At 30.0% G+C, this 16619-nt stretch overlaps 1 protein-coding gene across 3 annotated transcripts in view; it reads left to right on the forward strand.

Annotated features, from left to right (window-relative positions):
* Positions 1-16245, forward strand: part of LOC107453534 (cell adhesion molecule Dscam1) — a 139220-nt gene extending 122975 nt beyond the window's left edge. For 2 of the 3 annotated variants that reach the window (XM_071185813.1, XM_043048070.2), the window contains exons 19-26: positions 140-238; positions 2395-2574; positions 3352-3648; positions 6845-7009; positions 7708-7892; positions 9471-9552; positions 10676-10774; positions 14204-16245. In XM_071185813.1, the coding sequence (XP_071041914.1) occupies positions 140-238; positions 2395-2574; positions 3352-3648; positions 6845-7009; positions 7708-7892; positions 9471-9552; positions 10676-10774; positions 14204-14232 (1136 nt within the window). In that variant the 3' untranslated portion in view covers positions 14233-16245. The remainder of the gene's footprint in view (positions 1-139; positions 239-2394; positions 2575-3351; positions 3649-6844; positions 7010-7707; positions 7893-9470; positions 9553-10675; positions 10775-14203) is intronic. The other variant, XM_071185867.1, reaches the window with a different exon arrangement.
* The last annotated feature ends 374 nt before the right edge of the window (positions 16246-16619 follow it).

The raw sequence follows: 16619 nt of genomic DNA on the forward strand, positions 1-16619 counted from the left end.
TATATATATATATATATAGATGCATTTTTACATTTATTCCATATTTCATTGAAAGAAATCCTAAACCAAATATTTAAAAGGAAATTTTTATAACAGTTGATCTTCTCATTTCTTTCTTTTTTTTTTATTTGAACTTCAGATCCTCCAAAACCGCCCACCTTAGAAATCTTAGGAGTGACATCAACATCAGTGACGCTGAAATGGAAAAGGGATGGAACAGACTCTTTGCCAACTAAAGGTGAGTGGCAAAAAAAGAAAGGAAAAGAGAGAGAGGAGATTGAAAATGCTTGACATATTTCTTCATTTTCGCGTTTCAAAAAGAGCGTTCTGGGCTTTCGTTTTTCAGAGCGCATTTCCCCTTTTTTTGAGATGTGCGTTGACAGTCTCGGTGGTGACGACGAGAGGAAATAGTCGCTTTCATTTATTTCAAATATATTTCAGGACTCTTATGAGAACGTAAGAGTCACATTTTCATCGAAGTCTGGACACACGATACCTTTGTCTAAATCACACAGTTTTCATGCGTAAATAGTTTCTTTTACGCGTAAATAGTTTTCTTTTTCATACGTTAATAGTACGTAAATACTTTCTTTTTTACGATTTTAAGTTTTTTTGTGTTGAAAAAAAAACTTAAATTCTGTAAAAAAAAAATTAAGGTTTAAAATATTTGACCCAATAGGAGAAAATGGGTCTTGGTTTGGGTTTGATGACGTCCACGCACTTTTCAACTGCTTTCGGGAGTAATAGTAAACAGTGCACATGCGTTGCTATGGCGACCGCTGCTGTTTTTCTTCTTATTTTCACTAGCAAGCATTTTTAGTGTATTTACATAATAATAATTTAAAGTATTTGTGTATTATTTTTATTATTAACGTATAATGACAGGCTTGACTGTGATTTCAATATAAATATGAATGCTGAAGAAGGAATAGTATTTTGTGACGTCTTGAAACACGTACATAGGCAGGATTTGAAAATCAATCCGACGACAAACATCAATTGAGACAGGTTTTAACCCATGATTTGAAATGTTGCGGCGTTTAACGGAGTCAATGCAGAATGGAAAAACATTTGACCAATGGATAACCAGTGACTGTAATAAGACGATCACAACTTTTTTGTTGATTTTGTTTTTTATTTAATTATCTTCTTTATTTTGTTTTAATTAAGGTCGAAATAAGTAAAAAATATTATTAAAATTTTGTTTTCTGATACTAGATTTTTTAGGATTGATAGAATTTTCATTCTGATATTACGGTAAAATAACTAGAAACTGTCCGTCCATCCAATTAACCGAAAAGTTTACGGTAAAGAACCTTTTTCATTCTTTTATTTTTTCTTTGCTGAAACCATTTACAATTAGCATGGTGTGAAAACTGCACAAAACAATTTACTGGACACTGAAATTTGAATTTTTGAATAGAGCCCGTGTAATATTTAATTGTACCACAAAAATATATTTCATATTTTAATTGAATAAAAATAATCAAAATTGAATTTTGCAACAAAAAAGTAGTCATTGCAATTATTCTTCAAGACGCAGTTTTTTTTTATTTATTTCAAAACCGTCATTGAACAGACAACCCAATACGATTGCTGATGTTCTACTTCATAGCCTTGTAATTTTGAACCCAATCCAGAAGACAAGGAAATTCCTGGATCAGGACCCCCAGAGCTATGATTTGTTATGAGAATATGGAGGATTTTGCGACTCAACTGATTTAAGGTGACTACACCCTTCACTACAGGGGCGTCTTCGGCAGTCTGGGATCGAATCCATGGCTTATTGGACATGGGCCCAGTACGGTACCAACCAGGCTATCCCGGTCAAGACGTAATTTTTTTTCGAAGTCGTCGTTGAACAGCCGACCTAATTTTATGGGTTTACGACTATTAATGTTCCTTTCCGTAGCCTTGTAATTTTGAACCTAATCCAAAAGACAAGGGAACTCCTGGATCGAGTATTGGAAGAAATTTGCCTAAGTGGAGGACTTTTTGATGGAGCTAACTCGCATTTGCGTTATATGGAGAGGACGACAAGCGAGAACCTCCCACAGTTAGCCTGACGGCAAGGGGACTCTAACCCATGATCCATCTACCACTGCGGATGTTTCACGTCAGCACTGTGATCGGAGCAAACCGGATGCGGAATTCATATCGACTGGGATTCGAACCCGGTTCGCCTCATTGGAAGGCAAATGCTCTATCTCCTGAGTCATCGCGGCTCTCAAGACGTAATTTAAAACTTCAAAACTTTATGCGGATAAACACTCCACAAACCTGACTAATAATTACAAATTACATCCTTTGATGGTGATAAAGCTGTGCAGTATAATAGAAAGTCATTTTTACGCCATTTTCGTAATTGCTTTTTTTTTCCTTTATATATTTCAGGTTTCATAGTGCATTACAAAAAAGAATATGGAACATGGAGGGCCGAAGAAGTATTTGGAGATTTGAACACATACACACTTATTAACCTCCAGTGTGGAATGCGATATGAGTTCTACATTACGAACGCTAATGGAAACGGAGAACAAAGTGAAATCGTGGAAACTAGGACAAGCGGAAGAGGTAAAATATATCCAAGCAAATCACTTGTAAAAACAACAGTTTTATAATAAAAATACACCGTACCTTTTGAAAAGATAGATTAAATGAAAGATATTTCAAATATTCGATTAAAAGCAATTTTTAAGAAAGAAAAGCTTACAAAAAAAAACAAATATGCTATCTATGCAAATTATTATTAAGAAATGGGGGATTAAAAACAACAAATCCTGTTTGATTGCAACACAGAAACTTGAACGCTTTTCTTATGTTTTGCCTTTCGAGTTATTTCATTTCCTTAAATCAATTAAACAGTTTCTGACGGTTTAGTCTTGTTTTCTCAATAATGATCAGTCATATATTGATAAGATCTCTTTTTGTCTTCGTTTAACCCCTTAACGATCGGGAATGGCCATAAAAGTGCCTATTTTTTACATACGTATTTGATTAGTGCTGACATCTAATTTAAAATAAACTAACTATCTACAATTACCTTAAAAATATCCTGGTGCAGCCATCTGGTGTGTAAAATGAGAAATAAGATGTTTTCCGGGCAAAAGAAATGAATTAGTTTTATTCTTATTGGCGCGTTACTACTGAACACTCAACCCGGAATTATCACGGAATCGAGAAGAAAGGGGTTAAATATTAATTTGGGAGGGGTGTTTGGTTTCCTCTTTCCCCAGTAATCTAAAATAGTTTATTGAATTATAGAATTATTACGATTCAGAAGCAATCTGAGAGATGAAACTAGCTTTTGTGCTTGACAATCAACTTTTGAATTTATTTTTTTATTTCTAGCCCCCATTGCCCCCGAGAAGGAAGAACTTCTCATCGTCAATGCTACTTCCGTCACAATCCAATTAAATTCGTGGAAATCGGGCGGCTGTCCAATCACACACTTCGAAATAAAGTACAAGCAGCAGAAAAAGAAAACGTGGGTCATTTTTGCCGACAGGGTGTCATCGAATAAGAAGAGCATCACAATTACTGGACTCACACCGAACACATTTTATCAATTACAGCTGACATCTCACAATGAAGCCGGACCTAATACTGAAGCTGAGTATATCTTCACTACAGGAGCTAATTTGAAAGGTGATTTCTTTTTCCTCCTCTCTTCTCTTCTTCTTTAGCTCTTTTCTTTATTTATAGCTTGAAATGACATCATCTCCTTGGATAAGAATATTTTGCTTTATTTCTTTTGGAATGTTATAAGGTTTTTAGAAAAATTAATGAAAATAAACGTAGAGCATGGCATTTTAATTTCCATTGGAAAGCAGAAATTTTTCCTGAAAATGGAAAACTAGCAGGGAGTTTTGATTTAAAATTTATTTTTGTAATTATTTTTTATATATAATTATTTTGAGTATATTATATTTCTATATTTTTCTTTATATACGTTATTTCTATAACCTTAAGATAGTGTTTTTTTTCTTAGTTTTTAATTGCTGTAGGGAAATTTCATCAGTAAAAGTAATTCGAAATGTAATATGCTTAAAATAATTACGAAAATAATCAGAAATTATATTTGTAACTATTTTTATTAAATTATATTTCAATATTTTTTATATACATTATTTCTGTAATCTTAAGAAAGTGGTTTTTTTTAGTTTTAAATTGCTCGTGATAAATTTCCTTAGTAAAAGTAATGTAAAATATCTTTACCTTATAACTAAGTTGTAGTTTTTAATCAGTGTTCAAATACATAATAATTATAAAGGAAATACTTATAATAAATGAAAATAAACAGAGAACATGAGCATTCTGATTTCCAGGGGAAAACGAAGTTTTTCCAGCGAATGAAAAACTAACAGAGAGTTTTGATTCAAAACTGTATTTGTAATTATTTTAAGTATATTATACTCCTATATTTTTTATATACGTTGTTTCTATAACCTTAAAAAAAGTAGATTTTTTTTAATTTTAAATTGCTAGAGGTAAATTTCATCAAAAAAATAATGTCAAAATATCTTTACCTTACAACGAAATTGTAGTCTTTAATCATTGTTCAAATATAGTATAATAATATAAAAAAGAAATACCTAAAGTGTATAACTTCACTACAGGAGCTAATTTGAAAGGTGATTTTTTTTCTCTTATCTTCTTAGTTCTTACTTTATAGTTTGAAATGACATCATCTCTTAGGATAAGATTATTTTGCTTTATTTCTTTTGGAATGTTATAAGATTTTTAGAAAAATTAATGAAAATAAACGTAGAACATGGCATTTTAATTTCCATTGGAAAACAGAAATTTTTCCTGAAAATGGAAAACTAGCAGGGAGTTTTGATTTAAAATTTCTTTTTGTAATTATTTTAAGCATATTATACTTCTAATTACTTTTACTGATGAAGTTTACCTCTAACAATTAAATACTTAAAAAAAAAACACTTTCCTAAGGTTACCGAAAAAAACGTATAAAAAATAAAAAGTACGCAAAAAACAAAGAGTATTCAGTTAAAGAAACTTGCAGTTTTTTCGTTAATTATATTTAAAGTTAAAGACAATTTTTTTAAGAACAACTGCGAAAAAGACATCTGAGTTCAATTTTTGAAAAAAAGAAATTCTTCGCTTTTTAAATTATAAGTATTTTTATTTATTTTTAAGAAAAAAATGAATAAATATGAAAAAGTAAGAATTTTTTGAAGTAAAAAATAATTTTAAAATTAATTTGAACACAATTCTCAAAGCTACGGTACCATATAGCATTCCCAGGATGACGGGAAAAAAATATCTAAACCGAGTAAATTACATTAGAACAATTTTTTACTTTTCTAATTACTGCAAAGGGATATTTATTCTGGGTAAAATATATGGGGTATAAATTGCAATTTTTAACAATCTATAAGCAGATAATAGCTATTTTTTNTTTTTTAAGAACAACTGCAAAAAAGCCATCTGAGTTCAATTTTTGAAAAAAAGAAATACTTCGCTTTTTAAATTATAAGTATTTTTATTCATTTTTAAGAAAAAAATGAATAAAAATGAAAAAGTAAGAATTTTTTGAAGTAAAAAATAATTTTAAAATTAATTTGAACACAATTCTCAAAGCTACGGTACCATATAGCATTCCCAGGATGACGGAAAAAAAATACCTAAACCGAGTAAATTACATTAGAAAAATTTTTTACTTTTCTAATTACTGCAAAGGGATATTTATTCTGAGTAAAATATATGGGGTATAAATTGCAATTTTTAACAATCTATAAACAGATAATAGCTAATTTTTTTTTAACAAAAATAACTTTAGTTATTTCTTTTTTTATTATTATATACTTGAACAATGATTAAAAACTGCAATTTAGTTATATGGTAAAGATATTTTTGCATTACTTTTACTGATGAAATTTACCTCGAGCTATTAAATACTTAAAAAAAACACTATCTTAAGGTTATAGAATTAACATATACAAAAAGTATAGGAATATAATATACTTAAAATAATTACAAAAATAATCAGAAATTATTTTTATAATTATTTTAAGCATATTATATTTCTATATTTTATATACGTTATTTCTATAGCCTTAAAAAAGTGTTTTTTTTTTAGTTTTTAATTGCTTAAGGTAAATTTCATCAGAGTTAGTAATGTAAAAATTTCTTTACCATACAATTAAACTGTAGTTTTTAATCACTGTACAAATATAAAGTAATAAAAAAATGAAATACCTAAAGTGTATAGCTTCACTACAGGAGCTAATTTGAACGGTAATTTTTTTCTTCTTCTTTTTCTTAGTTGTTTTCTTTATTTAGCTTGAAATGTCACCATCTCTTAGGATAAGATTATTTTGCTTTATTTCTTTGGAATGTTATAAGATTTTGAAAAATTAATGAAAATAAACACTGAGCATGGCATTTTAATTTCCATTGGAAAACAGAAAATTTTCCTGAAAATGGAAAAGTAGCAGGGAGTTTAGATTTAAAATTAGTTTTGAAATTCATTTTGTAATTATTTTAAGTATATTATACATATTATTAAGTATATTATTAAGTATATTTTTATATACGTTATTTCTATAACCTTAAGGAAGTAGTTTTTTTAGCTTTTAATTGCTCGTGGTAAATTCCCTTAGTAAAAGTGATGTAAAATATCTTTACCTTATAACTAAATTGTAGTTTAAACTTTCTTAATTCGGCGGTTGAATTGTTACGAAACAGTAATTTTAGCATTTTTCTATTAAGGACAAAGACATTGAAGCATAGTTATCACAGTGTTATTTCAGGGGAGTTTTTTCCCTGAACTAAAAATCTTGTGATAGATTAATTCGAAACTAAAATGTTCCTTTTCTAGGTGCCTTACCAGACGCAGTATTAGTGAGTGGAGAAGCAGTGCCTTTCTATTTAGAACTGGAAGTAGTTCTTCCTGTTTCGTTGTCTTTGGTGGTTGTGGTTGCAGTACTCGTACTTGTGTGCCTCATAGTGAGGAAGCGAAACCCAACAGAAACTTCACAAACAGGTACTAACTAAATTTTGGTTTCACTTAATTTAATCACTTATATACAGTCGCTGGCCAAATTATATGACGGACTATAAGATTTTATGCACAACGTTAATTATCAGGTGATATTCTACAGCTTCAGTATTTTCATATGACTGAAACTGGTTTGCACTTGTTAATGTTCGTGTATCAATTGGTTAACATTGTAATGTAATACGTTAAAAAAATGCAAACAGGAAGTATATGAAAAATCTCCAGAATTAAAACCCATTACATGTTTGTTTAAATATAAAAGTATTGCATATAAACTCTTGCAAAACATGCAATTGTTAAAAAACTACAGTGCGTCTAATAATTTGGTCTCATTATTATAATATACTAATATAATACCTGATATAACAAATATTTATATAATATATAGTCTAATGTATCCAATCGTCGAATTTATATCATATATCGTCTAATTTGACCAATTGATACACGAACGTAAACAAGTGCTAACCGGTTTCAGTTGTGTAAAAATAATAAAGCACTAGTATCACCTGATAATTAAGATTTTACAAAGAATCTTACAGTGCGTCGAATAATTTGACCAGCGACTGTAGTTAGTTCTTTACACCATATTACCTCTAGAAAAATGCATTTGCTCTAATACACTCAATATGTGCCTTTGATACAAGGCGAATACAGTTTTTTTCTATTTTTGTTTGGTATAGCAAGTACAACTTATGTATCCAGAAAGTCACAGGCAGGAGAGTCGGTTCACCTTTGTGAGATGGAAAAGTCAAACTATCAAAGACCCCCTAGTCGTGCAGACCCTCTCTACTATCCTACTCCATATGCAACAACACACATTGCGGATGGACCTTGCAGGAAATCCTTGGAAGCAGCAGAAAGAGAGGTTTGTGACTTTTATATCCTAATAACTGCAGATTCATAAATAAACTGGTTAAGCATAATCTTCTCGTTCCTATTCAGAATGCAAACTTATTATTGTCATACAAACTTCAGATAATGAGGATAGTTGCAATTAGTTACTATTATAAAGAGAATTTAGAGTCATTTTAAGATATTATGTAACTACAGATTCATAAATAAACTGTTTAAGCGTAATCTTCTCGTTCCTATTTAGCATGCACACTTATTATTGTCATACAAACTTAAGATATTGAGGATAGTTGCAATTAGTTACTGTTATAAAGGGAATTCAGATTCATTTTAAGATATTATGTATACAGGTGGACATTAAAAATAACTACCAATTTCTAAGTTTGTAATAATATAATGAATGTCATGGTGTATAAGAAGTTCACATTTCCGAATCTCTTAAACAACAATGTTTCACTCGCTCTTAGTTGCATTTCCTAATGAAATTCAGAATATAATGTGTAAGCAATAGAAATTACGTATGCGATCGTTACGTATGCGAATACGTTTAACACGTATGCGATCATGAGTACTTTAAGATGAACATTTTGTAATGATAGAAATTTTAGACAATGAAGAAAAATATTATACCCAGTTATGAACAGAATTATTATCAAGCATTTTTTTTGTAATATGTGCTTAGAGAAAAATTAAAAACAAAACATGAGATTACACGTGTTGTTATACTATAATGAAAGCGAGTGTGTTTGAAACGTTTGTTTCCCTAGACCATGTAAAGTGGCCCAAATAAGAATAGATTTAATAAATCTTTTCTTTATAATTATGTAAAAGCCCCCCTAAACTAGACTAGCGATTCAAAATAATTCCTAATAGGAAACAAAACGCAATTTTTCAGCACACTTCATGTGACAATTAAGGTAAGGTTTCTGTGTTTTGAATTCCACAAATTTTAAACTTATGGCTCTGAAAGTAGTTAATATGTAAACTAAAGAACAAAAATAGAAAATCTCATTAGAATTTCTCGAAATTTATGAATGAAAGAAAAATCAGATATACAACATCAGTCACTATCATGTGTTGTAATGAATCAGAGGAAGAGAGTATATAGATCATGAAAGTTTATAGATCAAGTATCCGGAAATATTTGAACTGAAACCAGGAAGAAAGAAAAAAATTCATACCTTTGATTTCGGTGATGCCAGGACCTCGAGGTCAAGCAGCCTGCTGCGAGACATTTTTAAGTTCTAATTTTTTTTGTGTTATAAATTTATGAAAATAACAGTCTCGTGTAGAAAATCATGTATCAATATTAACTTCGTGATTCCTTCTCATGTAATTTATGAAGATTTATATTCAAGCATGCTACGAATTTAACATTACGATTTGTATCTACGAGAATAATCAAACGGAATTTCACGAGATATTCGAATCTCCCATCGTCATTTGATAATCACATATATTTTATATACGTTATTTNTGGGTAACAATAAAAGAGGAGCAAGTCTGGCATTTTTGAAACCATTGGGAAATGGACCCAAGTGCCGGCCATTATATATATATATATATATATATATTAAATGCATTGTTCTAGCTTCAAGAAGAACCACAATATGCTACAGTGAAACGTACACCAAGGCCTCCAAAATCTGACATGCACATATACCATTATCCAGGTAAGGAACATTTAAAATTTAGATAAGGCATTAGAGGTAAGGTATTAATAAAAAAAGTCAAATTAAAAGAAAAAAATATTATTGATTCGTAGGATAGGGTATCGAAGATGCCAATTTCTGAAATTATGTTTTGAATTCGTGATGCTGGCTCGGTACTCTATTTTTTATTTAAATTTAATTTATTTAATTTCCTTAAATATAAAATAAAAGGAGTGTATTATAGGCTTGCTTGTATATAATACTTAAATGGTATATAGTACTCTTTATTATATACTATTTAGATCTCTCAGAAAGTTCGTTTACTTAAACCATTATATAAGTACATCATTTCATGTTTTGTTTTGGTTCAATCTATGTCAAGTCAGGGAAATGAACACGTGATACATGTATTTACCTATACATGTATAGTACCTAAGACATCGATTTCTAAGAAAATTTTATAATTAAATAATTATTTTATTAAGTTAGTTTAGTTTAAGTTAGTTTTAGAGTAAATAAGTGGACAAATACGTATCCTGTCTACGTATATTTTGGTATCTATGGTATTCTTTACTAAAACAATTTTTAACCTTTGTGAGGCTAATTTTTTCCTTTTAAAAACTCGAGGTCTAAGACACTAAATTTTGTTACTTCAAAAAAAAAAAAACACTCTAATTTCTATATGAAATTTCAAGCATACTTAAAAGCAAGATTATTTTTATATGCATTTACGCAACGTTTTAAATTTATCACTGATTTTATTAAGAATAAATTGCAAATAAAAAAATAAACATCTGCAAATGAAAAAAAAAAACTTTTACTATCTGAATAAAGATGCTTAATTAATGAGTAACGAAATAAAACATTTACATTAATAAATATTTGTAAAGATTTAAATCGTTTTTATTTGATAATCAGATAGAATATCGAGCAATTTCTTCAATAATGTTTTCTATACAGTTCATTATAAAAGAAAAAATAGTAGCGTTAAGAAACTAAATCCAGCAGGACTATTTCAATACTCTTAACTGGATAACTTTTTTTAAAAAGAAGATTTCAAACAAAATAACACCGCTAGTTAAAAAAATTAGGTAAAACACGTATCGAGAATAAAATGTATTGAAGTAGATGTTTTGTATTTCAGTACACATTCCTCCAGAACTATTAGACGAACTTCAAGTGGCTTCCTCCCAATGGGATGATGGAGGAAGATCATCTATGATGGACGGAGGTGGATATATAGGTTAGAAACATGTATTATGCATACACAGGATGATTTACACCATAAAACTTGTAGGAAAGTCATTTTTATCGACGAAACACAACTTACAAAGCAACTTATAGTGACGCTTCAGACAGATGTAAATTTATGTTTTTTCTCTTCATATGCTTTGAGAGATGTACTACGAAAACTCTCCAATATATGCTGTCTACTATGTAGAAATGTTCCGAAATCATACTTACTGTAGTTTGAGTGATTTAATGGTAGTCAAAATACTAAATATCATCCCATCAAAATAAAACGTGACTAGTATTCAGTATCACGTGGCATGATGCTATTGCCCAAGGCAAACTCAAGATAGTAAAATTTGACCACAATCATATCACGTTATTTGAGCTTCGCTCAAGCGCAAATATTTTCCTCGATATCGCAGTGCCTCGAATCAATTAAAAAAAAGGAAGGAGTTATGCTTAACATAAGCTAACCCTGGGCAAAATCCCTCGGTATTTAACTCTTATGTTGAGCAGTAAGAAATATATTGCGTCAATATCTATATTACGTACCTCAGTACCTATACTAGAAAGTTCGATACCCATGAAAATATTTCCTATTACCACAGGACTTCTCATGTGCAATAATCTTCTCGTTTTTCAATAATTACATGTTTTGCACGAGTTTAATATTGCATATAAACTCGTGCAAAACATGTAATTATTGAAAAACTACAGTGCGTCTTATAATTTGATCTAATTATTATAATATACTAATATATTGCTTGACATAATAAATATTTTATATTTATATAATATATCGTCTAATTTATCCAATCATCGAATTTATATTATATATCTCATTTCACCAATTGACACANAAAAACTACAGTGCATCTGATAATTTGATCTAATTATTATAATATAGTACTAATATATTGCTGGATATAATAAATATTTTATATTTATATAATATATCGTCTTATGCATCCAATCGTCGAATTTATATTATATATCGCATTATTTAACCAATAGATACACGAACCTAAACTAGTGCAAAATGGTTTCAGTCGCGAAAAAACACTGGAGCTGTATAGTATCATCTGATAATTAAGATTTTACAAACAATCTTATAGTACGTCTAATGATTTAATAATTTGGCCAGGTACTACATATATATAAAATTTTAATTTTAATACGGAACTACTAGAATTTTAATTTTTTATTAATTGTGTGTCATTTTCACTGATTTTATGGGGTAAACAAATCTTTTGAGAATTAAATTTTCTTTCAAAAGATGTTTCTGAAAGAGGGTAGAAATTTCTACAGGTGAAAATTATCGTTCTCTCAAATTTAGGCTCTTATCTTTACGGCAGTACAACATCTGCATTGAATAAATAAATTCAGGAAATTCTTTCTTGGCTTTCAGATGTTTTAATTTTACGCCCGGCTAACTCTCAAAACTTCCAAGTACAAAATACATAATTGCTTTCTAAAAATATTTTAGAAGATTGTATCTCTATGAAGAGAGATTTAACTAATGCTTAACTTCTCCACAGAAACTTGTTTAAGAATAGTTGCTTTAAAGTAATATACATTTATTCTAAAACTAAGTGTAATTTTTTTAAATTATTTAAAAAAAATTTAATTTTTTTTTACGAAATTAGCAAAAATAATTTTATTGTTAAATATTGTAAAAATTAAATACAGGAAATATTTATTGAAGATATCCATACTAAATTTCTCAGATAAACAATTCAAAACTGCATGTGATCGCTTAAACTCTCAAGAAATACTATCACGTGTTGAATTTGTTTTCTTCATAATTATGAAAAACATTTTTGTAACAAAAAGGAAAATTTTAAGATTTTCTTTCTGTAGTTAATTATTTTGGGAAACTTATATACATTAAGAAATAAGAAATTGGTTCTTTATTCCTTCTTTTTTTAAATACTTAGCACTTCCTGTTCGCGTACAGCAGGTCCTGGGTTCGATCCTCGGGCCGGGCAATGTTGACTCGGCTTTTCATCCCTTCAATGGGTCGATAAATGAGTACCGAGCATGCTTGGGAACTAAAGACGGGGGGTTCCGCGTTCGGCTGACCACCTTACCGGAACATCTGCTCCTGCACCCCAGAGCCCAAGGTCAGGAAAACTGAGATGATCACAGTAGGCCTTAGCCCTCTATGGGCTGTCGCGCCACTGAGTTTAGTTTAGTTTTTTTTAATTATTTAACATCATAAGTTCGTCATATTTTGAACAACAGTAAAGTGTGAGCTAAGGCTCTCTGTTGAAGATGCCATCAGAACAATTTATTCTCTGATATAGACTGCCAGTTTTTTACTCCCCTTAATAAAAAAATAAAAATAAAAAAAAACTGATTACACCGACGTTGCTTTTGACTTCCTCTTCCTCGACCAGTGAAGGATTTTGACACAATTTTTAACTGAATTTTATTTTTTTAATATCCCAGAACTCTGAGCATGTCTTTAAATGTTAGTGCTTTTGATGATGTCTGGCTTTTTAAAAGTTTTATAAATTTATGGGTTAAAACGTCATTGTCAAAGGCCGATTTATTAGACATCTCCAAAGGTATATTTGAGAACTTTTCTTTAAAAAAAAACAACAATAAATAATTCATAACATTAACGTTTCTGCATTTAATGTAGTTTTTGAGAAAGTTTATTGTTGCCTGGTACCCCACCAGAGGAAATAATTATAGGCTTATTAGGGGGTACGCAAGGCGGCCCTGTATGTTACTATGTATGTATATATATATAGTGTGTTTATTAGCGTTAAAATGAGGAAATTCGATGTGAATATTCTGTACTCTCCCCTTAATATTGATCCATAATATTCAAATTGGACCGCTTATTTTATTACCGGATAGTCCCGCAGTGGACTGATAGTTAAGACACGGTTCCCAGCAGATCACCGAAGTCAAGCATCACTGGCTGCTGTCAGTGTGCTGGTGGGTGACCACTTGGATCAGTCTGCTTAGGGGCCGAGGGTGTGCGGCATTTGTCCTCGTTAAACTGTTCTAAAGTGAAGTTCTCGACTTCGTGTACAGGTCGTTGGGCTACCGAAGTGGAGGTCGTTGGGCTGCAGGGGATGCCCCCCTCTGCTGAGGATCAAAATTGTGACGGCATGTCTTCGGATCATCATCAGGGATGTTTCCCACACCGTCGCCAATAGCCCATTGTGCAGCTCTAGCGCGACGTTAAAGAACTACAACAATTATTACCGGGTATAAGTGTACCATACCAGAGGAAATAATTAGAGGCTTATTAGGGGGTGCACTATGTGGTCCTATAAATTGCATGTATATCTATATATATTATAGTGTGTTTATTAGCGTTAAAACGAGGATGTATTAATTCCTGAAAAAAATAAATTTTAATATTTATAAGTAAATTTTTTTTCTATTGATTATTAATCGAATGTTACTTTACTATTTTAAGGTAGAAGAAGTTCTAGGGGCCATACATAATCTTCTTCCAAAACAATTATCGGCAGAAGTCAAAGAAACATCGTTAAAGCAAGTGTTCGAAGAAGTAATGAACACTTGAGCTGGACCATAAGGTATGATGATGATTGATTAACAAGTAAAGGATAAAGAAAAAAAGGTTTAGCAAGTATTTCGCTGGACGGAATTATGATAGGACTGATGTGGTCGAAGCAATTTGAAAATTGCTTTGTAGTAATAAAATGCTGTTTTCAGTATAAATGTACTTCCATTTAAAATTTGAGCTGGAGTATAAACTCTCGAAGAGGAGTGATAAAAATATTGTGATATTAATAATTTTTATGACTAATGAATGTTAAAAGAAACTCTGGAGCAAATATGAGTACAATTAGTTTCTTTGTATGTTGTTTGTTATATGTTGTGAAGGAATATTGAAGCAAGGACAGAGGAACTTGCTATATATGTTACAGGGCTTGTCAAAAATATCTTACTTAGTTCGACGAGAAGTAAAACATAAATATAATCTTACAATATTTAAATTCTGTTTACTTGATTGGTTCGCAAAATAATTGAACATCTCTGCAAGATGGAAAATAACCAAAAGTAAATATTTCATCTATAAACTTTTGAAGAAGAAAAAAATTAAAATTTAGACAAAATCAGAGAAATTGATCTTGAGAAATAAAAAAAAAAATAATGTGTTTTTAATTTTTTTTTTTACTTAGATACCATTTTGTTGTTATCGTGGCTATAAGGCCATGAATAAAGAACTATACGGTTGTTTTTAACCATTTACAACTAGCATGGTTTCAAAACCATAACCATAAAAAGAAATTTAACTGGACATTAAGAGTTACGCTTTTTGTTAGGTAATGGGCATTGGGTAGTGCAGGGCACGGGAAACTCTTAATGTGTTGAGGGAAATTGGGGAATTATTGTGATGTCAACGCAAGGACTCGGACTCCAATTCTGTTATTGATGAAAATGACACATTAGCCATTGCAGCTATAATATGTACGCAGTTGTGAGGAGCTAAGTGGCTTCATTTGGTTGGCTTAGTTGGTGCGATAAAAGTCTTGCTGTTTAACCGTATTACGAGAAAGCAGTTAATAAAGGGTTTTTCTCACAGTTAACAGTTTGATTGTTGTCTTATTTATGGTTATTTGGCTGTTTCGTCTGACTATGGTAAAAAAAAAAACGTTAAATAAATTGTTAATTAACAGTTTTTTCTGATAAGTGTTTGATTACCGTTTTATTTATGGTTATTTGACTGTTTCGTTTGAATACTGTAAAAAAACGTTAAATAAATTGTTATTTAATAATTTTTTCTGATAAATGTTTAACAGTGCGTTTTCAAATTCCGCAATAGAAAATTGTACCTTGATATATTGGTTTTTAATTAAATGCTACACGCATTTATGAGATGAGTGTTCTATTTTGTGCAAACCTTTTCATAATATCTTAGTCAGTTTCATTTCTTGCAAATTTATTAATTATTTTAAGAAGATAATTTTGATTATTATTGTTTTTTTTTATATTCATGATAGATGCGTTGAATTGACACGTGGTTCTGAATCAATTTAGTCATTAAAAACGAACATTCATTAAAAAGGATCAGACTTAGTAAAAAATGAAAGAGATACATTATTTATGATAAATATTAATTATTTTTGATCGAGAAATATTTTCAGCAATCTGAAAATAAATTTTTGACTATTCCCTGTTTTCACCACAAAACTTTGTATTATAAATAATTCTATGTAATTTTTCTTAATCAGATGTTTTTTGATTCTCTTCATGATAATGTTAATGTAATAGTTCATTAGTTCAATATTCTATTGTGATGTTTTTGTACATAATAGTTTTAGTAAAAAAAAAAAGATTTTGTATTTATTTTTATAAGATTCTTAAGTGAGGTGTAAGAACTAACTAAAATTGAAATCAAAATTATTTCTATGTCTTCAATTTGAAATATCTTGTAAATTTATAATATATGTTTGTTGAAATAAAATTGAATAAATACATCTGATGTAAGAATGTTTATTCTCAGTGCATTTAACATTGCCTTTAAAATTATATGTAGTTCATTTTAATTTCAGAGGTTTTCGAAGCCTGATCGCTATCACTTGCCGACTGCAAAAAGAAAAAAAAAACAATTTTTAAGTAATTACGATTGTAACCTTAATAAATTATGTGGCAAGCATTTCCGGAAGGTATTACCTGACTAAAAACTTCATTCCCTTAAAAAAATATACAAATAAGAAAAAGAAAGAAACAGTGGACAGGTTTCAAGCGCTACAAAAATAGGCCTTCAGTATCAGGACTTGCCTGACGTGAAAAAGAAAATACAAAGGTGATTTATCATTTTCGTTTCCTTCAAAAAAAATTACTTTTCATAAAGGTGAATCATA

The sequence above is a fragment of the Parasteatoda tepidariorum genome, chromosome 1 (genome assembly GCF_043381705.1).
Source record: "Parasteatoda tepidariorum isolate YZ-2023 chromosome 1, CAS_Ptep_4.0, whole genome shotgun sequence".
Lineage (NCBI taxonomy): Eukaryota > Metazoa > Arthropoda > Arachnida > Araneae > Theridiidae > Parasteatoda > Parasteatoda tepidariorum.